The 27,722-nt window shown below is 41.6% G+C and overlaps 1 protein-coding gene across 9 annotated transcripts; it reads left to right on the top strand.

Moving 5' to 3' along the window:
• The first annotated feature begins 298 nt into the window (after positions 1-298).
• pcgf5b (polycomb group ring finger 5b) lies at positions 299-23,543 on the top strand. 9 transcript variants are annotated; one of them, XM_040034026.1, is made up of 10 exons: positions 299-764; positions 5,655-5,681; positions 5,846-6,573; positions 7,433-7,529; positions 7,930-7,985; positions 10,153-10,212; positions 11,576-11,751; positions 12,030-12,128; positions 13,649-13,738; positions 23,080-23,543. In XM_040034026.1, exons 3-10 carry the CDS (start codon positions 6,459-6,461, stop codon positions 23,125-23,127), a joined length of 741 nt encoding a protein of 246 aa, XP_039889960.1. In that variant the 5' UTR covers positions 299-764; positions 5,655-5,681; positions 5,846-6,458; the 3' UTR covers positions 23,128-23,543. The 9 variants fall into 9 exon arrangements, with proteins under 9 accessions (XP_039889960.1, XP_039889955.1, XP_039889957.1 ...); XM_040034021.1 differs by having other exon boundaries at positions 5,655-5,732; XM_040034023.1 differs by having other exon boundaries at positions 5,598-5,681.
• The last annotated feature ends 4,179 nt before the right edge of the window (positions 23,544-27,722 follow it).

Raw genomic sequence — 27,722 nt, 5'->3', positions numbered from 1 at the left:
TGTCAAACAGACACCATGAGACTGTAGTCTCCCTGCTTGATTCAGATGACAGCTGTTCCTTCTTCAATGAGACTGTATATTTACCCAAACTTATTATCTTTCCAGAACAGAGTGCTGATGAAGCCCGAACACGCCAAACTACAAGTTATCACAAAATGCCAGAACTGTTGAGGATTAAAAAAAACTGACAGGGGAATATGGCCATCTATTATATACAGTCTATGGTATAACCCGAGTTAATTAATAACTAGGATTTCGTCACTTATTCGTGTTTATAATTAAGTTGTGAGAAATGTTGCCTTAAGAATGAGGAGCAAACAGTTTTTCTGTGGCAGCACACACCTGCACGTGTCTGATCTGATTTCAGGACGTTTCTTTCTCTAACGCATAAACTCTGCAGTCACATCGCTCGCTCGGGTCTGGCCAACTGAACAAAGTGAGTAGCGGCGTTGATCGCTACACACCGCGGCTCGGTGTGTGCATGTGCGTGTTGTGGGCCAATAGCCACTCAGTTACACAACTGCTTTCAGTTTCCGAGCCCTGCCTGCTCGCCTGGTGGTTCCCCGCCCACCGCTGCTCTGTGCTGCCTGCCTGCCTCTCTGCTGGGCGGACTGGGGCAGATCCGAGCCGACCAGTTCCGTGTTTCTCTGCTCACCCAGTTTACGGAGCAGACCGTACCGGAGGACCGGACAGCGTCACGGTGGACATTCCTGTCCAGCAGCGGCATCCGTAACTCCGGGGACGACGGGAAAGTGAGCGCGGAGGTGAGTAATGTCTTATTGCTGCTCATTATTTGTGCGCGGACGGAGAATCCATCAGCCGCCGTCGGTCGCGTTACGTTTCAGCCAAACTTTGACGCTACTGGCTGTCCCTCCCTCCCTCCCCCTTCTCTCCCCTGCTCCCCCCTGCTCCCTCCCTCCCCACTAACGCAAAGTGCGTCGCGCACACATGCGGGGATCGCGGTATGTTCACGCATATGTATGCCTGGCGCTCCTCGTTTAAGGCCGTGACACGAATCTCCGCAACTTTTATCGTCGCTGCGATCCGCGCACCGTAGGTGTGCAATCGCCGAGCAGAAGCTGCGACGCGCTCGCGCGAGCGTTCGCGCGTGCGTCACACGTCCCACTGTGTCGCTGCAATGTGCGCGTGTCGTCCATTGATGTTGTTTTGACAAATGTGACGTAGACCGTGACGCGCCGTAACGATGAGATAAGCAGATTCTGTGTGTGTGAATAAATAACGCTCGCGCGTCTCTGTGCGCGTGCGCGCGCTCCTAATCTCGTCGGGTGGATTTCTAAGCTGCGCACTTGAGATTTTTCTAGCAAAAAGCGAGACGCGCTGATGAGCGTGGAGTGGAGTACACGCTGTTTCCTCCGTGGACTTTGTCCGTGCGGCGAGTGGGCTCCCTCAGTCCAGCACTGCACGCACACCTGACGTACACGCAGCACCTGAGCGTGCAGCCCGTGTGTCCGGGTTCCAAACTGAAGGAAGCGGCGTGAGGGTAAAGTGCACCCGGGATGACGAGGAGTCACCGTCTTCCTAAACGTCGTCCAGTTGTTTCTCTTTGCAGGTCTGACCCTGCAGCACAGCCCGCATGTAACATCGTGTGATACAGCCGGGTGTGTGCAGGTGGTGGGCCCAAAGTTTGCGCTCAAACGCTCACTGCGTCCGTCTTTGAGCCAAAGGTGAGATTGGCTCAGGTGTCGGCTTGGTCAGTAAGCTGCATCCATATCGTCTATGCTTGTACACAAATATGGCATAATTAGATGGTAAACGGGCTGGTTCTTATATCACGCTTTTCTACTCTGAGCACAACAAGCACTTCACACAACTTGTACATTCACCCATTTGCACAAGCACTTTTTTTCTATGCTGTTTCTAAGTGCTTCCTATCTAACAGTCACTCACTGATGGATGCATCGGAGAGCAACATGGGGTTAGTATCTTGCCCCAGGATATTTGGCATGCAGACTGGACTTAAACCACCAACCTTCCGGTTAGTAGGTGACCTGCTCTACCACCTGAGCTACAGCCACCCCACAGAGCAGTCAGTCACGATATTAAAACCAGCTGTTTAATCCTGTGCAGGTCCCACTAGTACCGCCAAACAGCTCTGACCTGTCAGGACTCTCAACCTGGAGTTCTTTGGGACACGCGGGTTCTGGTGTGGGACTCTCACGAGTGCTCTATTGACTACTGGATACAGAGTGGGAGTGTTTCAGTGCAAGGTTAGCTCATTGTCTTTGAGCAGCTTTATGCAGTGTGGGGTGGTGCTCGTGGTCCAGGTGAGGCGAAGCAGGTGCTGCTGGATTGTTGGTGTTGACGTCCAACCTTGTACTGTAAAACAACAACAACAACAACATTATTAAAACCATTCACTGGTTTTAATAATGTGGCTGATCAGCATTTGCTTTCCAGCCACATTCATATGCCACATGTCTCCTGTAATACCTCTAAATTGGCACAAACCCATCCCACCCTTCGTGGAGTTATGTCTGAACTCAAATCATCACCTGAACATTATTATCCTCACCAAAAATCGCTTGAACTCTGACAGTTATTATGTATCAGGTGAATTTATAGCAAACATCACAGAAAGAACAAGAGTGCTGGATATGGTAAATATCTACAGCCTCCCCACACAAAGCAAACAGTTCATGCAGTAATTTGTATGATAATTTTTGTTTAAATGTTGTGTGGTTAACGAAGGGAATGAATCTGACATGAAAATGCTGATTAATTTCACATCCAGAGAGATTTACCAGCCATTTACTATAATCACAGCACTGACACCCATCAGTTGTTTACAAAAGGGGGTATCCACAGTAAACATGAAACTTCAGAGTGGGTTTTGTGGTGACACCACATGATTAATATGCAGCTCTGTGTCTATATTTGAAGCAGGCAAGCCAAAATTCATCCAGATCCATCAAAATGGGGATGGAATGGGGGCAAGTTGGAGAGGTTAGCTATTCATAGTTGGGGTAGTGCAGTAGAAATGGATGCATGTAGGTCAGAGCTGTCCTGCTGGGTGAATGATCACGTCACTGTTAGTTAATGATAACCACATTCATTATTAAGTGTGCAAATACAAGATGGCAGCTGAACTAGAAGTTTGTGCTTTTCTAGTAAAGTCCCATGCTTGCATTTTAGCCTAACAGTTCTACTATCATAAGTTTCTCATTTGGATATGCAAATTGGGACAAAATCTATCAAAAGAGCCAGATGTGAACCTATCCTCAACTGTAGACATGGTTTGGAAATGACTGGATATTGCTGACTGTCCCTCTTTCAGTCTACCTACTTAAAATAGTTTGTAATAAAGAAGCAGCCATGTAGAGGCCAGCAGGTCACTCGAGGCTGCTTACATGGTGTTGTGCAAGGGAGAAACAACAGAAAACAGGAAACATTGATTAAAGATCCAGATGAGGCAGAAGAGCTCCACTCCAGGCTCTGTGGGTGTTTGAAAAGCAGCACCACATGAGCCTCATCGAAAGCTGAGGTGTCAGAGTTAGAGTTAATCATTAGGCTAGCTTTCAGGTGGTACCCAACCCCGAGCCCCAAACCCGAGCCCTAACCCTAAATGTCAAGCTTTGAGAATAACTTGAGAATCGTTACATACTATTCTTATTACAAAGGGTTATGATCATCATCAGTGATGACTTAAACCTCAGGGGATTATGGCAAAGTACAGACGAAAGAAGAAACATTTCAAGGTTTATGGTTAGAGGTAGTTATAAAGGTTAAAGTGTGGGAATACTTAAGTTACTGCTTGTACTGATATCTGTATGTACCCAAGCGTTATAATACTGATTTATGAACTTATCAGAAACTGTGACTTAATCGTGTTTTTCTGACTCGCATCTCGTTGAAGACCAATGAGAAATGACTCACAAGGACAAAAGTAAGGTGAAGCTATTAGTCCCATAAAACCAATTTAAGATTATTCACCTTTGGTGAGGTTTTTCGTTTTCACCGCATTTTGAGTCACATTTTGAGTCACATGTTCCGTCAACAGTCAACACACGACAGGCTTCTCTTAAACACTCAGCCCTAATAAAGTGGGGTTAGTTTACTGTATGGGGAACTTCGTAGCTACCAGATTAAAAAAAACTTCTCATTTTCTATAGAAGGAACTGAAAACAAATGATGGCTGCTTCTCAAATGTCAGGTGTCATTTGTGTCATATGTCATAGATACTGAGCATTGTAAATTCTAAATACCAAATGTCACGGTTCTGGGTCAGTTTGACCCAGCATTTTGAGTTGTTATGGTTTGGGTTTTTTTTTTCAATGATGGATTGTTCTTTATGTTTCTCTGGTGCTTTGTTGGGTTTTATGATGAATCTGTGTTTCAGTTATTTTGGTGTGTTTTTGCATTATGGATTGTTTTCTTATTCTCTTGTAGTGCTTGTGGTGGTGATGATGATGATGATAGATTGTTATTAGTTTCTTGTTTCTGTTTATCCGTGTTTAAGGATTTGTTGTTTCATGTATTGTTTGAGTTGCATGTGTTATATTCTGTCTGCGTCTTTGTTTAGTGGGTTCTTGTTTCCTGTTTTATTGTGAAGGTCTGTGTCTCATGTGAGTGTGTTCAGTTCTACTGCTCCCCTGTCTCGTTAGTCCAATTTCTACCAGCTGTGTCTCCCTCCTGTTTCTCATTCCCTGATTACCTCCCTGTGTATATAAGCCCTGTGTGTTCCTGTGCTCTCTGTTGTGTCGTACCATCAGGTCATACCTGTGTGTTTCCGGTTCTCAGTGTTCGTTGTTCTGTTCATGTTTTGTGCTTTGCCAGCAATAAAGCTGTGGTTTTCTGTTGACATTTGGCTTCACGAGTCCTGCTTTTGGATCCTCACCTCCGCCCGCCGCACCTCGAGCCCTGACACCAAATGAGGCAGACAGAGGAAACCAACAAAAGAAAAGTGTAAACAGACCCTCAAGGGCCAAAAACCACTTGCACAGGGTTAACTGGAGGAGTAATGTGGTAGAACTGTATGTCAAGTGAACATAACCATCAAATAGAAAAAAGGAAATCTATTTTTCCTTTTGAATTTCTTCAAAACACAGGATAAGATGTAAGGTTAGACCAAACCCTAACCCTTTGGTGGGTGAGAACCCAACTGGTTAAATTCACAGTTAGGAACTGTGTGTAGAATAACTGAAGGCTGATTTAAGGCCTAGCAACTAGCTTTCGCAAGGTGCTCAGTTCCTTTCATACATCGTTTCATTGTGTTTGTGCAGGTTCTCAGTCATCCTGGTCTTTATTAGTCTTGAGGGCTTGAAATGAAGATAAAGGCAGCATCGCTTCTCTTTTGTTTGTGAAGATGGAAGGACTCTTGGATGAGAGGTAGAGCGTCTTCACAAACCAAAAAGAAGTCCAGCTGCTTTTATTTCAACCGCTTTAGGTATTGCGTTGTATCTTGTGTGAAGATTCGTCCTTTGAAAGTATTTAATTTGGGTTATTTTAATATTATCTTTATTTTGTTTAGAATTTTTGAAGATGTCTGTTAAAGCCATCAAGCTCTTTCCTCTTACGATGTATATGGGTGGAGATTTCTGGAAAAGTTTACAGCACTAAAACTGTTCTTCTTCTTTTAGGCTTTCCTAAAGTCAATCCGGTTTCTAATCAGAGCTCCACTGTCCCATCCGTTGCAGGACTGCTGGTTCTTGAAGTCTCTGAAGGTCCTTTTTCATGATTCTGACTGCATAATCGGGCTCGCTGTCCTTCTGCAGGTTGAATTTGCATGATTTTAAAAAGTTGCCTAAAACTTTTGCACAGCACTATTTTCAAATCCATCGACACATTTCCCCCCCCAACATTAATTTTTGTTTTTGATTTTCTTTAGGTTACTTCATCATGACTTAAAGGATCATTACGCTGTCCGCGTCAAGAGTAAAGACCACAGCGACGCCACCAATGGTGAACAATCTGATTATGCAGAAGACTCTGAACTCTCTGTAGCTCACCTGGGAAGCTCCATGGATTAAAAAGGTCACTTTACCAAAGTCAGGGAGGAAGACGTGACGCCCGCTCTGTGGGAGTTCTGTGCCTGAAACAGGATCACATCATCTGGACGAGCTTTTTGTATTTTCTGTTCATTTGGAGTAATATGGTTCATGGAAGATGGAATAAAATATCAGTGGGAGTTATTCCTAAACAAGGACTGACTGCAAAATTCAAGAATGGAGCAGGATTTTACACAGTAGGATCTCGTATCTCATATCAGTTGTGGATGGTGTAGGTACCTTGTAGGTACTACCCTGGACACGGTGGATTTTACACACAATTCATCTACAAACATCTGAAGTGCAGCAGGCAGTATTTGTCTGTAACTGGAAAAGTCTTCCTTTTCTCACTGTTGTAAATGGACGTCTGAGCCTTCTAAAGCTAGAAGGGGATATTTTCCATCTTCTGTTTGGTGTCTCACTGTTGGCAAAAACAGGGAAAGCCCTCCAAACATGTCCGGTACGGGAAGGAAGCACTTGGTCAGAGACTTTAACCATTTCATCACCTGCTACCTGTGTCGAGGTTACCTGATTAAACCGACCACGGTCACCGAGTGCCTGCACACATGTGAGTTAAAATAACACGCAGCAACACACAGAGGTGACAGTAGGGGTGAAAATCCATCGAGGTAGTGGGACCAAACCCAGACCGATCTAAGGTTACACGTAACCCTGACCAAACTTTAAAGAGCCGTAAAGAAGAAGGGCAGGGCTCAGTCAAAGTACAGCTGCTGTGTATGACAGGTGTGAAATGAAGAAAAGTACAGATGATGTTCAAACTGTTGATCAGCCTTGGTGTCATGCTCATGTCAGACTTAATTAATAAGTAAGTTACCACTGATGCGAGCAAATGTACCCAGCTGCAAGTGTTAGAGCAGAGACTCCTACAGAAAGCTAGAAGCTTCAAACACAGTGTCACTTCCTGCTGTTCCTGTTTTTCAAACCCAGAATTACAGCTACCATAGTTCCAGTAAAATTCTACTTTGACAGACTATTTGAAGTGGATGTGAAATTGTAGAGCAAGGTGAATGAGGCAAATGAGCTGTGAAGCATCGGAACCGATGTCGGCACTAAAACGCCGACAAAGTCTGAAGTTCAAACTGCAGGATTTCAGTTTTTTCATAGAGAGATTTGGAGGCTTCCCCTTTTTCAACATGAGACTAGTTTGGGCGGTTTGAGAGTGTGAAGCAGATCGTGACAACCTGGTGATTGTCAGTGGCTTAGAAAGCTGAAATACCAGCTCGAAACAAGGCAAGCCAACATGCTGCCCCCAAAAAAACCTCAATGACAAGGCAAAATGATGGTTTCACAGATGAACAGCTCATTTCTCTGCCTCTCTCTCTTTTATTCTGAATGACCTTTTAAAAGATGGGTTTACCTGCCTTAACCTAGAGGAGAAGCTCATTTTGAATATATTTCTTTTGCAGTCTGTAAGAGCTGTATTGTGCAGCACTTTGAGGAGAGCAATGACTGTCCTAAATGTGGCATTCAGGTCCATGAGACCAACCCACTGGAGATGCTCAGGTAACTTTGGCTACATAACATGTTTTTCTTCTCTCACTTTATCTGTTTTTTTTTCCTGTCATTGGCATGTTGGACACTTTGTATTTCTTTTTATTTAATCTTGAAAGAGCTGCAAAGTTTTGTAAATGACAGTTTTAAGAGTTTCATTCTTCTCTGAACTTCTTGTTGTGTTTCCATTATTCAATTGTACTTTTCTACATTTTGCTTTTGTGTGTATTTCAACAGCTCGAGCTACTGATTTTCTCTCTTCTATTCTCTCCTTTGGATACTTTTATTCCTGCTTGACCTCACCTGATCGCTCCCTTCACCTCCACCATTTAACTTCTATTGCCTACTTTAATTTCTTGTTATCCCCCAATGCATCATCCCCTCCACCTCCTTCTCACTGTCATATTCTCAGGTTAGACAACACCCTGGAGGAGATCATTTTCAAGCTGGTACCCGGACTCAGAGAAAGTGAGTTTGCCAGATGGTTTCATCAATCTGTCGCCTCAGTTTGCAGTCGGTGTTAAATTATGTGACTATTCATGGGAGGTCGGGAAAAGAATTTACAGCACTCCCATCACACAAATCACTGGAAGACTAAGGCTTGCAACCAGTTTTAATGAAATGCACAAATTGCCTCCAGCATGCACTCTAGCAAACATGATGCTGCGTCTTGGTGGATTGAAAGCAGTTTAAAAAAGGAAAGAGTTACAGTACACCATCAGAAATGCTTCCAAAAGACTAAAACTGTAACTTTTCAGAATTTAATTTGCAGCAGCAATTATCGCTGTCATTGTTTTAGACATATCTTGCATACTTTTGTCCCCTTTCAGTTTGATTTTTCTCTAATACTCATTCTCTTTAGTCTGTAAACATGTTCATTTCTGCTGTAAAGTTGGACATTTTTGACCTAAGGTTCACTTTTACGGCCAGTCGCATGTGGACAAACCAATCATTTGTCAGCATCACATTATTTCCAGAGAGGTGGAAGCTCAAACGTTTAAAACTAGATGAAGATGTACAGCCTTCTCTCTGTGGCAAGGCCAACGGGAAGCCAAGTCAACTTGTCTAACTAAAGTGGTGATGGCACTATAATTTTATTGCTCCATAACTTCACCTCAGCTGATAGAGCACTCTGGCAGCAGAATGATGGAACAAACGTCATATATTTTTGTAGCTTTCGGGCCTCTCGGCCAAATGGTGTAAAAGTCAGCGTCCTATGAATCCTCTCGTATGGTCTACAGAGCGAAGACTGTGGACAGCAGACAAGGGTTTTGGTTTTTATCTATCATGTAGATGGTGATGGTACAAGCACAGCATTGCTGTTCACAGTGAATAATAATGAGCTTTACGTTACAATGCTGTTCTATCCGGATGGTGAACTACCGTCTAGGTGTTAAGAGATTCTGAGTATGAAGTCTCCAGGCCCACTGATGTCTTAAATGTGCAACAAAGACAGGAAGAAGATAGGAGTTTTGTTGTCCCTGTTGCTAGTAAGCTGGAAATCATGCCTGGAAATTCTACTCGACATAAAAAATCCCAGAGGTCACAAAGAGCATCGAGACTTAGCGATACAACGTAAACACAAGTGAAGTTTACCAGTGTCTCCAATTATGCTACCTGCTCTTCACCCCGGTGGCCCGAGTGCATTGTCTGGCTAATGTTCAGAACGCTCAGCAGACATCAAAGCAGATCTGGATCTGCTGGATCTGGATTTAAACCAGAGGCAGCATAACTGGTCTGTTGGCCAGCGTAAAAAGTGAAGGTGTCACGTCAGATTAAGAGGCGACAAATGGGCTGTCAAAAGGGAATTAGAAGAAGACTTCCAGGCTGTTTTGAGGAGATATGAATATGAGGGTGCCTGTAAATTTTGGTGATAACACAACAGTGACCACTGTCTGGTACCAGGCGGCCTGGGTTCAACTCCCGGTGTGGGAAGAGCCAATATAGCAAATTGTCCTTAATGAAGGGTGTTTGAGATGTTAGAATACGCTTCAATTCAATTGAGTGATAAAATGGCCCTTTGAGGCTGACAGCTAACTTTAATTATAGCAGTTATGAGCACATCACAGCAGGGCTCGGTTTGATGTGTCCAGGAGAAACGCAGAGACTTAAAATAAATACATTCCCAGCTTTTCTTCTCTCTAGTAGCTTTAAAATTGGTGCAAGTGGCTCATTTACTCTTATGGCAAGACAGCATATTGACCTTTTTCACAGCAGTCGTTCTGACATGTCAAAGCATGCATAGAAAAGAGGCTGCATTGTTTTTTGGAGGAGGTCCTTGTATCACTGGAATGGCTGGAATAACCAATCCATTAATTACACCCGCTTTTCCTGCTGTTAAAGGCCAACTGTCTGCTATGAAAAGCTTTTATTGTGCGAGTAAAATAGTTTTGTAAGCTTAGTTAAACTCCTCCTAGGAGCTTCAGTGAATCAGTTTTATGAAAAACAAAAGTCTAAATTTAGTACAGGAGAAATGTAGCTGTTTGATCCCAGACTCTTAACACAGCGTAGACAGAATTCAGTAACCGCGATGGCAAACACAGTGTTAGAATCACCCATCCTCTTCTGATGGATTTGGTCTCTATGATTGCTTCATACTTCATTCTACTTTTATTTGTTTTTTCCTGTCAATTAGAAGAGGAACAGCAAGAGCTCGAGTTCTGGAGGAAGAACCAGCCCAAAGAAAACGGCCAAGGTAAGCTGGACCCAACAAAACCCTTTATATAGTAACAGTAACACTTCATAACAAGGCCGCGGCCAGGGGTGTAATTCCCCTGTAATTAAATTAATTTTATTATAAATTTGAATGCAGTTATACAAATACATAAAGTAGGCACTCTAGAATAATTATTTACATATTTATTTCATTAAATATAAATATTGAAAAGTACAGTGTGCCTATGATGTAAGACTGGGAAATTTTGTTTGTTTTTACACAAAATGACACACTACTTACAATTACGCTGTACTTAAAATTAATCATGCTTTATGTAAAATGACACATTACTTCAAATTACTTACACACGTGACTAAAATTGACTTACAGTATAATTATTTCTTTGTTTTTTTTATTTATAAAAACCTGACTTCTTACCCCCTTTTTGAACTGTACCTACCTGTAAGTATTAGTAGGTAAATATAATTACGCTGTCATTTCAAATAAAACACATTAGAATTCCATTAAATTACAGGAGATTTCCACTGTGTCACAGATTTCTCACCTCGTGTATTAGAGTGGGTGGAGATGACTGAAATAGGAACACTGTCATATGCAGTGTAAAGAATTTGCCATGTAGGGGGACGGGTGGCTGCGTCGCCTCTGTGCCTCTGTGCCTCTCACACCTTTTCTTTAAAACTGGCAAAAAGGAAAAAAAAACCATGCCATGGAGGAAGGAAGCCAGTTGTGGTTGTTGCATCTTACTCAGAATGTCTCCACGCTTGCTTTCATTATTAGAGAAGAAGCTCTGTAAAGAAGGGGGGAATTTTTTATCAAGTTTTGATACATCAGCAGGGAATTTTCTTGTCAGACTTCGTACCCCCCTTCACCACATTTTTCAGTGCAAACAGAGCTCGTGTTTACAGACATTGACCAATGCACCAATGCATCAGGTTCAAGTTAAAGAGAAACAACCCATATGGAAAAGAAATAGTAAAAACTTATAAAAGACTTGCATAAGATGTGGCCTATTCATATAGTGAATCACAGAAGGCTTATATGATTTACTCGTGAAAGCGGCCCCTTTCTCATTACTTTCATATATTGTTTTAGGAAGTATCCAAAACATACAAGCTTCATTTATATAATTTTTCAAGGGATCTTATATCTGTTTTCACTCTTGTATGCTTTTCATACAAGTTTCACACAAGACAGATACAAACTAAGATTTATATCTATCTTTTTTATATATATCTTTTCCATGTGGGAATGTAACAAGTAATAATAACTGGAACAGTTGAAAACCGATCAAAGGCTAGACTTGAATATTGTGGTTGATCATCTGGCCCATAGTTTTAGCGATGCAGCTTATCCACAACTAACATCCTTACCCTGCCTGTAGAAAACCTGAGGTGTCCACGGTTCGGGGTCCCCGATGCTGGAGGCGACGCTGGTGATGGTGGAGGCAATGAGGCGGACGGTGCCGGCGATGACGACTATCACAGGAGTGACCCACAGATCGCAATCTGCCTGGACTGCTTACGCAACACAGGACCGTCGGGGGAGAGCACGGTCACGGTGTGTGTTATTTTACATATAACCTTTAATTAAGAAATATTAAATACTTGTACAGGCATTGAAACACAATATCACCTTGTTTTGGTCCTCTCTATGATGTAAAAGGGTATTCCATTTCTTTGCTGCTGTATGTGTTGGTAATTGTTTCCAAACTTCACGGGTGCTTGGTGCATAATCCCTTGTAAAGATGTAATTGTGTTTTCATGTCTTTTCCTTTAAAAACCTGCAATTACGCCTCATTAAATCAGTGTGTAAGAGTTATTCTCTCATCCAATTAGGATTTGATGAAGAGGTTCATCCGCTGCTCCAGTAGAGTCACCGTGGGAACAATTAAGAAGTTTCTCAGTCTTAAACTAAAGCTGCCGAGTTCCTACGAGGTATGGAGCACACTCTGTCCTCCTGTTTTCATTCATTAAAATATGTGTGTCACGATTCAAAGGCATGTTTTTCTTTACTTAACCACACAAACTCAGAGTTATCTTTCAAGTTTTCGGTTGATCGGTAGGATTACCTTCGTGGGGCTTGATTGTTGGATGTTGAGCAGTGATGGTCATAAAGCTCTGCAGCTCTGCCCATAAAAGGCAAAAATCATACTTGAGTTTGAGTTTGACTGGTCTCCCCTTCAGGGTCATCTCCCCGTGCACTTCTGGAGCACCTTCAGCACTCCTGCAAGTGCTCAGTCCCCTTCTGACCACCTGCACTTGAGTTTCTGAGCTTTCACCATAGATGTCTGTCCTAACTGTACCTCACATTATTACTTTGCTCAAACAGTCTTCACGCACATTTTCATTTTTTCTTTGTACACATAAACACAAGAGTTACCACAAAAATGGCTTCCCTCTGAGAGACTAGGGTCCACTCTTTGGATCTGTGGTGCATAGAGTCATGGATGTCTTCTTCTCAGCCCACTGTAATTCAAAGAAATGCTGAAATGCGGTGCTTTCCGGCCACATCACAGATCTGTTTTAGTTCTGAACTACTACAGTTCTACTACAGTTAGTGGGACCTGACGGTACAGGTGTTGTCACACATTCAGGGTGTGAAGTCTGACTGTCAGAGGCTGACTGTCTCTGACGAGGATCTGCTGGAGGTTTCTTCCTGTTAAAAGGGAGTTTTTCCTTCCCACTGTCACCAAAGCTCTTGCTCATAGGGGGTCACCTGATTGTTGGGGTTTTCTCTGTATTGTTGTAGGGTCTACCTTAAAATAAAAAGCGCCTTGAGGCAACTGTTGTTGTGATTCAGTACTGTATAAAAATACAGTTGGATATCATTAAAAAATGCAGTGCAGGCACAAAAGTTAAAGTTGCAACATGCTGAAATTCCATTGTATAAAAAGGAAAATGATGCATGTATTTGGTAGCATAACTCTGACTTGTTTAACCAACAGCTGTACTGTGTTACATATAAAGTGCAAAATGCTGGAGAGTTCAGTTCAACATAATGAAGATTTAGTGGATTGCATTAAAACAGCAGAGAAACAGCATGTGGTCAAATATGAAGCCAAACTCTGACCAGGTTAACAGTTCGTAGCCAGATGCTCATTAATATTCCATGCAAGCTATGCTATCATCTGCCAGCTTTAGCAAAGGATTAAGAAACTGTTAGCTTCCACATTTGGAGCAGGCCGAGCTAAAAGTGGTATCACACACTCACACTCTCATTTACACACTCACATATTCAGAGAAGCCTCCCACTCACCACCACAGTGAACTTCCCCTCTCCTTTCATCTCTCGTAGAAGTGAGAGCTCAGCTTTTGTTTTCGTTCGTCACCTTCTCTGTCTGGGAGGCAGCTTGGGCAAAACTTTGTGACTGCAACCGCTTCGTTAAAAGCTGTTTGTGTTTGTTTTGGACTTGTCAAAGCGTCCTTCTTATGTATTTTCCTTCTTTTGTTTGCAGCTGGATGTTCTGTGTAACGGAGAGATCATGGGCAGAGATCACACTCTCGAGTTCATCTACATGACCCGATGGAGGCTACATGGAGAGAATGTAAGGCTGTCACGTTCACTTCCTGTTCATGTGTGAGTGTTTGCATCCTCGTGTGTAGATGCATCGCTGCAGGAAATGTTTGCGTGCACGCGTGCGTCTGTGAATCTTATGCATTCATGCACTTTAGTGAAAGCATGCGGTCCTGGTTGAATGACTTGTATATTCAGTGTGAAATGCTTTTCCAAAGGAGCATTTCTGTTCAGAGAAGGTGTCAGATTGTGAAAAAGGAAATTCGAGACTTTTTGCAATATAAATTTATGGTGTTGGTACAGAATACTGATGTTCAAGAGACGCCCGGTTTGAATAAAAGATTCGCCTCTCATGTAACATTTCGACATTTCATCTTTACCTCGGTTTGCTAAATTTGAACCATGTCCATCTCCTCTTAGAGGCTCGGGGTTACTCTGCATCCTGTTTGGTTTTTATTAAGGTCACTTTGCAAAGTGAAGTCAGTCATATCTGCATGTTTAACAGATGCTTAGTAATGACAGTCAAAACAGGAAAAGCATTACTGATGATAAAAGAGATTCTGTGCACCACATTTATTTTGTGCATAAGAAGGTATATTTCTTCTTCACAGCCTTTTTTATATCTACAAGAGCAGACAGTGGGGTTGTTTTTAGGTCATGTTCTTACCACCAGGATGTCAGAGACCCTCTATGGTTAGGGCTCACCAAAATGCAGCTCTTATAACAGAAGACATGCAAAATAACACGACTTGTATAATGTTGATAACACAGGTAACATTATCTGCTTTTTGAAATTTGGCTTATTTAACATGTGGCTAAAAGCCATAATTCACTTATTTAATAAATGCTGGATTGATTTGATTAGACGTAAACAGCGCAGTGTCAAAGGAAAAGCTTTGTGTCAGTTTAGATCCACTAAAAGGCATTAGAGTTGATTTGTGGTTCTGCATAGTTCCCAGGTGAATATTGCTGAAAAAGGCAGATTAGCTCTGTGAGGCCGAACCTCTGATGTTTTGGAGAAAGACAAAAAGGAAGGAAAGAAGTTTCTGATGTGTGGAAGAAGAATTTCATTAAAAACAAAATTTTTACTGTGCAAAAGTTTTAGGCAAGTGAGAAAAACATGTTAATCATTTATTTTCATCAATCAACATGATTCAGTAAAAGAACAAACGAGAAATCTAAATCAAATCTATACTTGCTGGGACCACCCTTTGCCTTCTTCTAGGCACACACACAGTTTTTGAAGGAACTCGGCTCGTAGGTTGTTCCAAACATCTTTGGCTGTGTGTTTGGGGTCGTTGTCCTGCTGCAGAATACATTTGGGGTTAATAAACAATCACTTATATTTCTGAAAGCTTTCTTTGTTTACAGCATTTTTCACACTTGCCTAAAACTTTTGCACAGTCCTGTATATTCTTATTGCCACAGGTTATGGTTAGAGGTGCATGCATCAAGTAACATGAAGCAGAAATAGATGGTGATTTCCAAAAGTAAATCTTATTATTATACCTGGCTTAACATAAATATGTTCAGCAAAGTTACAGGAAATGTAAAAAATCAAATTTTAAGGCCTTTGTTTTATTGATTTTTTTTGACTATTCAGTCTGAAAATAGGAACGCTTTAAAATGCTTCCAAAAAATGCCGATGTCATGATGTACATTAACTGACACACACACACACACACACACACACACACACACACACACACACACACACACACAGAGCAGGACTTGTCACTCTGAAACGTGCTGGTACTCTCAGCCTTGGGCTTCAGGGTCATCAGTCCTGTGGCGGTTCAGCGAGCCAGTGTGTCTGCCTTTGATCTACAGTAATTGTGCTGACTTGTGCATGAGTGGCTGTGTATCTGTTTGCACGGGTGAGTATTTGCATGAACTTCTACTGCTACTGAAAGCCCCCGTCCATTTCTGGATGGTAACTAATGAGTGCAGGCAGCTGGCACAGCAAGACGCTTCAGATACCGGGTCAGGTGGAACTGAGAAGGAAAGGCAGCAGGAAGGAAGTCAGTATGAAATGACAAACTTATTAAGCGTGTAGCTTTTCAGCTCCAGCTGAGTGTCATCATGTCCTCTACAAAGTCCGCCTGCCGCTGAGCTAAAATGTCTTTTTTTGGATCTGTTTCACTGACTAGTCAGAGAGGACGGAAAAGAAAACAGAATTATTTTTCCTTCTCATTATATAATCGTGTCGCACTGTGACCGGAAAGCTACGCAGGCCAAAGTTGCATTGAGTCAACTTTAAATGAGTCCCAGCAGAATTCGGATCCAGTCTAAACTCAGCACATGCCAACCCTGAGGAAGATGGCGTCTCTGCTGCTTTATTTTCCAGCAACGCAGCTTTTTTGAACCTATTAATCCAGCTTGATTGGACATCCGTCTTCTTTACTAATGTTACAGACTGTTTTATTGTGCACAGATTGTCAGAATTGCAGGTCACGTCTTTTTCCATCTGGGCCTTTTTCCCATATGGCGAATTATCCGCACAGATTATGAACACATGGTTATTACAGGATTTAGGACAATTAAACAAATCATTAAAAGAGTGCTGCTTTGGAGAGTGCAAGTAGAACAAAAAAGATTTTTCTGTTACGTAAACTTTTACTGAAAACATCTTGAAACCACAGATGAAGAGTGAGGATACGTAATCTCTTCGGTCAGTCCTGTTCCAGTGCTTATTTACCAGTCATCACAAAGCACTTGGTGGTCTCCCCTCTGTCTCCACTGTGAGTCTGTGTAGTAAATGTGGCCTCGGGGATACAGGAACTGCCACAAAGGTGGTTTTGAGTACTTTGGCAGGACTCGTTTCATAACTCATCCTCACGATACTTGATGAGGCACCTAAAGGGAGCAGCCAAAAGAAGAAAAGGTTCATGCTCATGGACGTGAAGTTCTCCCTCACTTACCTGAACACCGTTTTTCATTCTATTGCTTCCATATTTATTGATTTGTGTCTATGTGTCATAAGGTGTGATACAGTCTGGATGTAGAGGCACGAGTACTTTGCCAGCAGCGTAAATTATTTCTCCAATTAACTTTTTTTTATTTCCTTCACACCTTCTTACTAAACCCACTCAGGTTTAGGCAGTAAAATCACTTGGAAGGATTAGAAAAAGATCACCGCTTGGTTAAAATGTCGTCACGCTTTAAAAATGTCCACCTGCACGCAACGTTTCAGCAGCAAGAGCTAGGTGAATGTCGTCCGTCCCATGAGTCCTGAGTAAAAGTGCTAGATGCAGTGGGACCAAGTGTGGATTTGATAGAGTTAATGGATCTGGAAAGCCAGTCCAAAGCAGGGAGACAGAAGGAACTGGAAGACGAGAGGCAGGCTGGTTGGTCCATGACAGAAGTCATGCACATGGAGAAATGAGTTAAAGTTTATATAAGGCACGGTGATGATGAGATGATGCCAGGGGAAGACCATCTCTGAATCGAGGAGGGGGCCTAAGGGTACATCTGTCACCATCTTACAATGCTGTGCAGCCATCCCCCAACTCTCTGTGAATGGTGCTCATGGCCATTGATCAGTGGTTGTTGATCAATGGTCATGAGAATTTGCATAATTAAGATTAAGGAACTGACCTCCCAGCCCATTGTTTCCTCAGTGGGCTGGTTTCAGTCATTATGCAAATGTACTGTTTATAAGATTGAAACCTGCAGTCAGCTGAGACTGAAGAAGTCACTTGGATGAAACGTTTCTCCCACAAAACGCTACGTCCAGATGAACAGAATCAACTTTTGGAGATTTACTTACCTGGATAATTGAGCGTGCATCAAGATACGTTAAAGATTGATAAAACAAACACACAAACAGAGCAACGAGAGGCAAAGCAACTGTGGAAAAAGGAAGAGGACACTACAGTTTAAATTCTCATAGACTTACCATCCATAAATACATATTGTAGGGAACAGACCAGGGAGAGCATAACATGGGCCTCAGATGACTCAGTCGCAGTATCCCATCCTAGTAAGGACTGTGAAAAACCAGGCTACGTGTCAGTTATCAGTTAGGTTGTTGTCACTGATTGTAGTTTAGTTCAAATAACGTTTTTCCTTCTTAAAATTTTTTTTTTTTTAATCAAATCACTTTTTGTCCTTTTTAGCTCAGCTTTAATCAGTGGTTTAATCAGACTATTTAATCTCTTTGAAAACATTTAGACGTGGAGCTCAAAATATTCCACAGTGAAATAAAACACTTGGAGTATCCCCAGAATACACACTGACTCCAGGTCAGCGCTCAGAAATTGAAAGCATTCAAGCCAAATGTAAAAAGAAAACATGTTGAGGGAAAACCTCTCACATGACATCAGGAGCCACATTTTCTATCTCACCTCCGCCCACCGCCCCGATGCTCCACAACAACAGACAGAAGTCTGTCCGTCAGAATTATTTATGCCCTCGCTGGTGAGTCATGAGGATAAACAGCCAGAAATTATTTTTGAATCCTGTTTGAACCCTGTCTGGTTAAGGAGAGGGATGACAGCGAGAGCGAGATAGATGGATACAAAGCGCCAGAGTCGGGAATGGAGGCAGAAGTCGGACAGAAAAAAAGATACGAGCCATTCATCAGTCTCATCCTTCTGACAACTCTGCAGCTCGGCTTCATTTTCTCCCTCCGATTTAGAGGCCGGTCAGGACGGATCCGCTCACACGGGAGCAAAGGAAAATCAATCTGTAACCTCCCGGGATGTCATTAAATCAGGAAACCGCTTTCTGACTGCCACCGTGGTGACTTTTAAAAACACAGGACTGAAAAACGTTTACGAAAAATACTCTTAACGTACACGCACTGATGTCTGTTATTAACGAATGGTATTTAATTATGTTGCTAAGCACTAAAATCTCTGCTTACTCTGGTTCATTTCTGTTTAAATGAGTCAGATTGGACTATATGAAGGCACCAAGTCACACACTATTAATCAACGGCTAATCTTTATCCACAGCGCGCTATGAGGAATTAGAGCGCTTTATTAAAGGATTTTAAATCCATTAAAAGCACCATGCTAATCTAAAGCACTTTGCATATTTACCAATCTTAGAATCTTAAAGTTGGAAAAATATGTTAAACTGCACCTAAAAGTATCCAAAACTCATCTGTGGTGTACAATCGGCCAAGAATCAAAAATCAGTGTGTTGTGTCATGTGATCAAAGTCTTAACAGTAGAAGACGGGGAGAGGCAGATGGTGATGGCGAAGAACTGTCCACATAAAGTGTCCAAACAACAGACGTCCAGTCTCTGAGTCATGATGACTAAACACAGCTGCTCCAGATCTGATATTTAGAAAAGTGTTTGCCGTTTTTTTTAAAATAGCAAACGCAAAATGTGTTTCTGGGGTCGGGTAGAGTCACAGACTAAAGCTGCAGCGCAGACGTTCCATCTCTCCTGCAATCAATTCACCTTGTTAAAGCACATTTCGAGAGCTGGCACCGTGCGTGCAGAAGCAGGGAAGCATTTGGCCCGAATGATGGAACTCAAGTGTGAAACCCAAAACGTATTCCTCAAACATCTTCATGCATGTTTTCTGCATCCAGAAAAAGCTGAGCTTATTCACAGCCCCCACCGTTTGGACTCTAAAGAAAGTTTACAGCAGAAAGAAATCTGACTGCCTCAACTTTGTGTTGTTGTGGGACGATATTAACCCTCTGAGGTGACGGTGATGACCCAGCACTAACCGTAACTCCGATTCTGAGCAATCAGAGGATATGTCATCTTGTTTTCTCATGAAATTGTTCTCTAAAGTCTTGGAGAAAAGAAAATAGTCATTCTAACAAACACACATTAAAAGCTATTAACAAAAAAGAGTGAGCTTGGGCCTTCTCCAAAATATAGGATTAGGGTTAGCACCTGTGATGTCTTAGACCTCGGATCAGAGGAGGCATCTGTACCGGAACAGCAGAGATAAGAACTTAATTTATTCTTGGAAAAGTCTCTTACACCTAAAATAAAACTGCAGAGGCGCCCTACTGGGCAGTAGTGCAGAAATAAATCTCCTGGTATATTCAATTACAAGAAGGCATCGGACCAAAATGTCCTAAAAATAGACACAGCATTATTACTTAGTATTTAATACACTGTCCATGTGGTACAGTGAGGAGCAACACAGAAACAACTGTAGTTCGATGGCAGCACATGTGAGTTTCACCATGTGTAGTTCCTTTGAGTGTCATGATCCTAATGTTGGGATGTAGGTCTGCAGAGTGGTCGGCTGACACATTATAAATCAAAGGGTTTCTAAACTATTTAAAGAAACTTGTTTCATCCCATTTGAAGCCACATTAGATGCAATCGTGAAGTTCACGAACCCAAAAAACAAAAACCATCCTAGATTGAAACTGGGTCGTTTCCCACTTCAGCTCCAACTGGGCAAATATTCAGATTCCAATTATCAATATGATTTTAAAGATTATGAAAACAAAATACTCCCAATAAAACAATTATCTTTTGTTTCTTGCTGTTCTTATTGTTACATACTGCACCTCCTCCATAAAAGATCTTCCACAAAGAATGATTATTAAAGATTATTTTGCCTAACTGCCCAAACTTCGTTTACATCCACATGCAGCCTACTTTGATCTTATGTGGGCTGGACTGGAATATAAGGAAAAGAAGTTTCTCAGCATGTCTCAGGTTTTCTACATGATAAAGAAATATTGCTGTAGTAAAAACATCTATCAGCACAACTCTTTAGGCTTCAATTGTAAGTAGTGTATGTATAAAAAGTAATAGAAATCTATTACTCTGTTGTAGTAAGAATGACCATGTGGAAGATCTGTATTAGCAGGAAAGCAAAACTACTGTAAAAAGTCCAAAATTTATGTCATCTTTCACATTTTCCGAAGCCATCCACTGGTGCAGGTTGGAGTCTTCGCCAGCTTGTCTTCAGCCCTGGGCCTTATGTTTGACACCCGTGGCCTGAGGTACAGGTTCAAACTCCAGCCCTCGAAGTCCTGCAACCTGCTGCAACACACCTGAATACAATTAGTAGCTCATTAGCAAGTAGCTCAATGGCAGTTCAGCCATTTGATTCATGTTACAGCAGCTCATGAGATAATCAACATGGTGCAATAAAAGTACTTTTAGAAGTACATTTTTCCAAACACTTACATTTGCTTATATTTACTTGAGTAGCGTTGGGGGTTGCCACCTCAGCATGCAGTCAAGTCTCGGTAATGACCTACTCATTTTATTCAGGTGTGTTGCAGCAGGGACACGTGTGAAAGTTTCAGGACACCGGCCCTCGAGGACTGGAGTTCGCCACCCCCGGCTTAGGGTGATCACTGCCTCTGACAGTGGAGACGCTGCTTGTCCTGTCAGAGTTAAGGTTGGCGTTGGGCTGGTTTAGGAAATCCCTGATGGAAAAGAGTTAAGTTCTGTCATGGTGTCTATGCCAGTGAGTAATCAGGTTACAATAAGATTATAATATTTAGCAAAGCAAATGATTATTGCCATATGGTTTGCTGACCTTAATTTGAAGGTCTGCAGTTGTCACTTTGTTTCCTGGAAGTTCAGCTCTGAGAATGAACCTTTGTGATCTGTGATGTGATAGCTTCTCCAGTGTGTCTGAGAGCAGAATTTCAGTCTCAGGGGGGCAAATCTGATGAGCAGGGCAGGTGTTTCCACTGAATGACCTTCACACGCTTCAGGATGGTACGGTGGAACTCAGCTTTGACTGACCCCAGGTCTGAGTGCCAGTTTTACATTTACAGTCTTTGTCATGAATAAATAACAGTGTCAGTCTCAAACATCCATCTTTGGGTTAACAAGGTCTTATCTTTGATCCACACATGATGTGGATCCTGGATATTGTCTGGTTTTTCACTCTGGTGTCATTCAGACACAAGTATCTACAACAAGATAACATAAAATTATTACAGCTTTCTGGTAAATATGTTGATATGTTAAATATGTTAAATATTAGGAATCGTCAGACTTGCCATCAGCTTCAAGCACAATGTATGAAAATCAAGTGGGAGCTTCTCACTGGAGAAACCGTCTGAAAGCAATTTATCGATCAACATGTAGATTGATGGATTTATATTGTGATGATTTCATGATTAGCTGTGAGACCGGGCTGGAACAACCTTGCAGACTCAGCACAGCGTATGTATTTCTGCAGTGTAATTGCACTGTATGGAGACAGAAATGCTGAGTGAAAGAGTGTCAGAGATGCAGATGCAGATGCACACTGACAGAGCTGTTAGATTGGCTTCAGTGTTCTTTTTCTTTCTTTTTTTTTTGAGGCATGATACAGCAAAATGCAGAGGGAGATGACAGGAGCTGCACTCTGCTGCACCAGCAGCCTCGAGCTGCCAAAAATAGGAGACAGACTCCAGAATCAGGAGACTCCCTCTTCGCTTTGCAGCTGCTCAGACACAAACACTTTTTCCTTTTTGAATGTTTCATGAAAAGGGTAGCTCACATCATCTGAAAGAGGCAGGAATGTATGTATCTGTCAGGAATGACAACTTTCTTATTTAACCTCAGTGATGGAGGGATAGCACATGGACCAGAAGCCCATAAAGAGGCTGAGAGGTCAGCTTCCCTGAGGCCAGCTGGGATTAAAGCTGCAGAGATTGCTACTCGTTGATGCGTTTGCACATAGAGAACAAAACCTATTGGATCTAATCTGCTTATTTCGCCGGTGGCATAGAAGTCCTGTCTCATCAGTTTGCAGATGTTTGAATATTTGAGTTCTCCTGTAACATCATGATGCACCCGAGGGCAGGATTCACGATATCATGTTCTTTCTTTTCGTCTTTGCTCGGCACCTCGACCAAGCAGGTTTGCATCCTTGCTGAAAACAATCACTTTGTATTTTTGACTTTTTAAGTCACAGAAAAATCTGCTGTTCCTAAAGCGCCGATGTTGTTTTTAAAACCTGAACAAATTCCATGGATGCTCCTGCGACAGATATGAAAGACACAAAAGTACACACTGGATTTGAACCATGTTCTTCTGCTTCAGGCTTCCTCCATCGCTGCAGAGCACAGCCAGGTGGATCCGGGACAGTTTAATAGAAACTGCTTTACATTCAGAGGCGGTGTGTGTGTGTGCATGTGTGCGTTTCAAACCACCTCTTATTTAATTCCTGTAACAAGTGTGAAAGTATGTGTTATTGTTGGGACTGCTGTTCCTGCACCTTTTACAAAGCTCTGTAAAGGTGCGTTCACTAGATGAACCAGCACAAAGCAGCTCCTCACAGCGCCGTTTCTCCGATGATTCCTGTTCGTTCAGCAGCAGCAGCAGCAGCAGCAGTGTGCATCGTCCTCTGAAGTGTGCTTAAGTTTACAGTGTAAAGAACAAACCATCGATCGTGTCTCTCTGAAACAGTTTCTCTTGTTTCTGTCTCCTTCAGACATATCCCATGGTACTCGAGTACCGGCCACGCATCGACTTTGGTTGAACCACGAGTGCAAGAAGAGGACCACACACACACACACACACACACACACACACACACACACACACACACACAAAGTCATCCATACAAAGCAAGCAAGACATTAAGAACATCTGCATTTCCAAGAATAAACTACACATACACACACACACACACACACACACATACGCACGCCAACCATATGCAGAAAAAGAGAGAAATTTAAATGTATTTTTGTACAGCCAATGATGAAGTGCTTACGTTGTTATGTTAAAGAGCTTTTATGCTACATAGAATAATATATGCTATAATATATGATATTTTTAAATGTATGTCCCTGTGCCTAAAAGAGCTGTTCGGATCAGAAATGAAGTATGACCATATCTCCTCTTTGCCTGTCTAACTCTAACTGTAGAATAAATGTTGATTTTCTACTGCTGGCGGCTGTGTTTGTCTGAATCTGCGGTTTGATTGCTTCACTATCTCAGCTTGTGGTTAAAGAACGGTCAGCATGTGTGTACATATGGTTCATATGGAGCTGATACCGGGTATCACTAAGAGGTCTTTGCTCAAACACAAGTATCAGCACCGAGTTAACTAGTGACCCTTTAAGTTTAGCTCCGCCTCTCATTTGGAAAGCCTTTTTAAACTAACCTTTGTTGATCCGACAGAGAGATTCAGCGAGTGCTCAGCTTATTTCTGGACTCAAATGCTTTTCACAAACACATTTTCATTTGCAAGCATGACAAGGAAGTCGAGCAGAGCTCGGAACCTGCAACTCTGTTACCCACATGCGGTGGTGCTCTGTCACTCTGATTAAAAATACAGCATTAATATGGAAATGAACAATGGCCCTTTTTTAATAAGATCTATTTGCTTTCACCACACTGCTGCTGGTTTAACAGTACGCCAGATCTGCAGTTGGATTTACATCTAAATTCAACTGAAACTACTATTTTTAAAGCTGTAAGGCTGCTTTATTTATCTTACTATAACACACCAAAATTCCTCCTACATGATCAGGAGCTGAGCAGCCAAACTTGGCACATCCTGGGCCCTGGGAGGTTCACATATGTGTCAGGTATTATAATCTTATGATATTTTCCAGCTATCGCCTTGTTTTTAGCAGTTATGAACCTATAACACCTCAAAAAAGCGTGGTATAATTTTTATTTCACCACAACTGCAAAACTTCAGTTAATGACTGAGGTATTATGATGCTATGTGGTTACCTGGCAACCACCTAACAGCAAACTAAAGTGAACGTCTATGAAAGATGTCTTATTTGTTTAATTTCTGGACAAAAACATCTCAAGAAGTGCAATTCTACATGCTTAGCAACCACATAGCAACAAGCTAAAATTAACCATTTTCAGGATATAAAAACCATCTATCAGCCTTATTTTTTTATCTCCTTTATGTGATTAAATATATCAATTTGCAAGAAGGACTAGCCAAAAACTACTGTAGATATGCTACTTTTAATTGCTTTATTTGCACAAACCCAGGTAGGGTTCAAAGTGGCTTGCACAGCCGCTCTGTTTGAAAGGTCTTTTTCCTTTCAGATCATCAATCTTTCCTTTTGCTCTCAATTGTTATTTTATTTCTATAAATGCAGAAATGCAGGAACATCGTGGTACTAATGTAATGAAAATATACCACATAGTAATTTAAACCTCACTTAAGTGGAGTTCTGTGGAAAAATATTTTAATTATTTACACTCAACAGACAGGTGTTAGCTACAGCTTCACCTTTAAGCTCAAATATGAAGCAACTGAGATCATCCTACAGGATGAGAGTGTGACAGGAAGGCGGACAGCTGCACCGTCGCTTGTTTCAGGAGGATATTTAAAGTGGAACTACAGTGCTTTTCTGTCCTGTATATTCTGTTTCAGCGGCCGGTGTCCATAACAAACATGGTGAAAATTTGAAATGAGATCACTGTAAGTAGAAGTGAATCGCATGAGCCAAAAGTTCAGGTTTCAGCCTGCAGTAACCCTCTGAAGTCTTATGTTCTCATCTTAGCCCCAACACTGAAACCCAAGCCAGTGTTACAGAGAAGAGCAAAAAGCACTTCCTGGAGACAAAACCTAAATAACCACCGAGGTCAGTCAGATTATTACAGTTCACATTGTTTTTGTCCAACAATTACAAAGACGTGGGAGAAGTTAAAATGAGATAAATAACTCATAACTAGTGTAGCATCCACTGTTTCTGACAGTTTGATGAAGAACCTTCATGACATCAAAGAGATTTGGCTAAAGGATAAGAAACTAAAACTGCTTGGTTAGTTGGCTGTAATATGAGTGGACTACCCGAGTGGAGTCCAAGAATAAAATTATGAAATTCTGCTGGAAATGTGCACAATAATTCCCTTTAAAGTCTTAAAAAGACACTGAGAGCTGTTTGGGTTTAAATGCATTAGGATCTGAACGTGACCAAACATCCCAGCAGAGCCTGAATGGAGAGAAGGAGCTTCTTCCTTGAACCTTTGATTCTTCCCTGGACTTAAAGGTTTTACACATTAAATCTATCATATGTGATTTTTTTTAATAAAAGGCACATTTCTAAATTGCGAGCTAATCTTCTCCTCTGAACTAGAGAAATGGTCAAGGCTAGATTGTTGCAACGCCCTTTTTTACCAGATTATAAATGGTCTCTGTCACGCCTCCAAGCAAAACAAAATTCATCACCCCAGTTTTATTCTCTTTGCATTTGCTCCGATTTTAGAATTCATTTTAAAATTCTCACACTTATCTCAGCTTCTTGTTAAACACACTGCTGCTCGCTGTCTTTGCTCACGAGCTCCAAATCTATCGGTTCACCGTTAAAGACTTTCGGTTTAATCAGATGTCCTTTTATTAGTTCTTTTGTTATTTTTTCCGTTCTCTTTTAATATTGTCTTTAAATTGTTGTTAGATCTTTATCAAGTCCTTTATAAATAAACTTTACTTTACAAGAATTGCAGGACTTAAGTCACCTACCGTGTTTGCTTGTGACCTTTAAATACAGTGGTTTGGATAATCTCACCACATGTTTGCTTTGACTACTTCTTGGCATATCTGCAGTCTCCACATAGACTGTGTACCTGCATTAAACCAAGGCTTGATCAGATGTGAGACGGACCAGTACAATTAGGACTACTCGCGACTATAAACACAGGTCAGAAAGCTCCTGGTGGTCTTACTTTTGCCTACAGATTCTGACTTTTCACTCAATGACAGAGAAATAATAAAAGAGAAAGACGCGACACGCAAAGAAACAGGGATAGAAATCTGTGGGAGAGATAATCAATACCTGAAACAGGAAACATATCAGCTTTCACTCATAGATGTAGCCATGTTGTGACAGGCATGTCTCTCTACTCATTTCCATCATAAACTTGCAGGTAAGTGGGATTTTTCTTCCATGTTGTCACTTAGTGATGAGCAGAGACACAGTTACTCTAATAAAACTCTGAATTTTATGTAATTTTACAGCAAAGATTCACAGGAGGATTCCTTTCAGGGGAAGTGATGCTTCTTAGTTCAAAATCAGAATTCATGCTTTCGAATTGTTTTTGCAAAGGAGCTCTTATGTCTGAGGTGTTTGTTGGAGGGGATACATATGGGCTTAAATATTTAAAGAACTCCAAGGCAATCCATTTTCAAAATAAAATAAAAATGCCGTATTTTCACAGCATTAAAAAAGCATTAAATTAAAGTGATTTAATTTTTTTATTTTGAAATAAGAGGAAGGGTTTTTTAAATTTAATTTCATGTTTATTTTGTTACATGATGTTATCAGATTCTCCTCATACTGCTTTTTACGTCGAAGAATTTAATGTTGTTTTCATTCATTTATATAGAGGCTGTGAATACCTGCCAAGCGACAAGGTTTGCTGCTTGAAGGACTTTCCTCACCATAAATGCTTTCTTGATTGCTCATCATTGGCAGCACACACGCCCTGCAGTAGTCAGGGTCACGCGAACCATGTGCTGCTTACTAAACAGTCAGTTTGATGAACTGCATTTGAACTTGTAATCATACAGAAAGAGGAATCTGTGTGATTGCACAGACACGCCTCATGAAAACATCTAAACAGAGAGTTACAGAGTGGGCCTGCATCCTTATGAATGTGTCTGAAATCATCAACAGGGCTTCTTCTTCTTCTTCCCTGGCAGTTACACTCACACACGCCCTTCCAGCTGTTTCTCTTTGCCCTTGCAGTTGTTTTTTCAGGTCAGAGTTATGTAGGCCAGAGGTCCCTGTGGTTTTTATGACTCACATTGATGCTGCTGACCTACCAACACTGTAATCAACCTCAGCTTTATGAGGAAAGATGAATCGGAGGCAACAGCATTAATGGTGAGCAGATGAAAAACCTGCGCTGGACAAACTCGAGCTGAAATTCTAAAAACCTGAGCTGACACAGAATGTATAAACCTGCGAATGCTTGGTATCTAACAAATACTAATAACAATGAAAATAATACAGGTGCTTAACCTCTGGGCATCCACCAGGTCGCCAATGATCAGCTTAGAGTTCATCTTTGGATTATTAAGAGTTCTTTGAAACTATTTTATACGAGAAAAAGGAATCGTACACAGTCCTCGGCTAAAATTATCAAATCGGCTGC

This window comes from Simochromis diagramma, unplaced genomic scaffold (assembly GCF_900408965.1).
Source record: "Simochromis diagramma unplaced genomic scaffold, fSimDia1.1 OVJJ01000176.1, whole genome shotgun sequence".
Classification (NCBI taxonomy): Eukaryota; Metazoa; Chordata; class Actinopteri; order Cichliformes; family Cichlidae; genus Simochromis; species Simochromis diagramma.
This window is presented reverse-complemented; position numbering and strand designations above follow the sequence as displayed.

What these genes read in the sequence shown, in the direction of transcription:
- pcgf5b (XM_040034024.1), top strand. Translation starts at nt 6,459, where the DNA reads ATGTCCGGTACGGGAAGGAAGCACTTGGTCAGAGACTTTAACCATTTC. An exon ending in CACCGAGTGCCTGCACACAT is followed by an intron (nt 6,574 to 7,432) that starts GTGAGTTAAAAT and finishes TTTCTTTTGCAG; the next exon opens with TCTGTAAGAGCTGTATTGTG. An exon ending in CGGGGGAGAGCACGGTCACG is followed by an intron (nt 11,752 to 12,029) that starts GTGTGTGTTATT and finishes TCATCCAATTAG; the next exon opens with GATTTGATGAAGAGGTTCAT.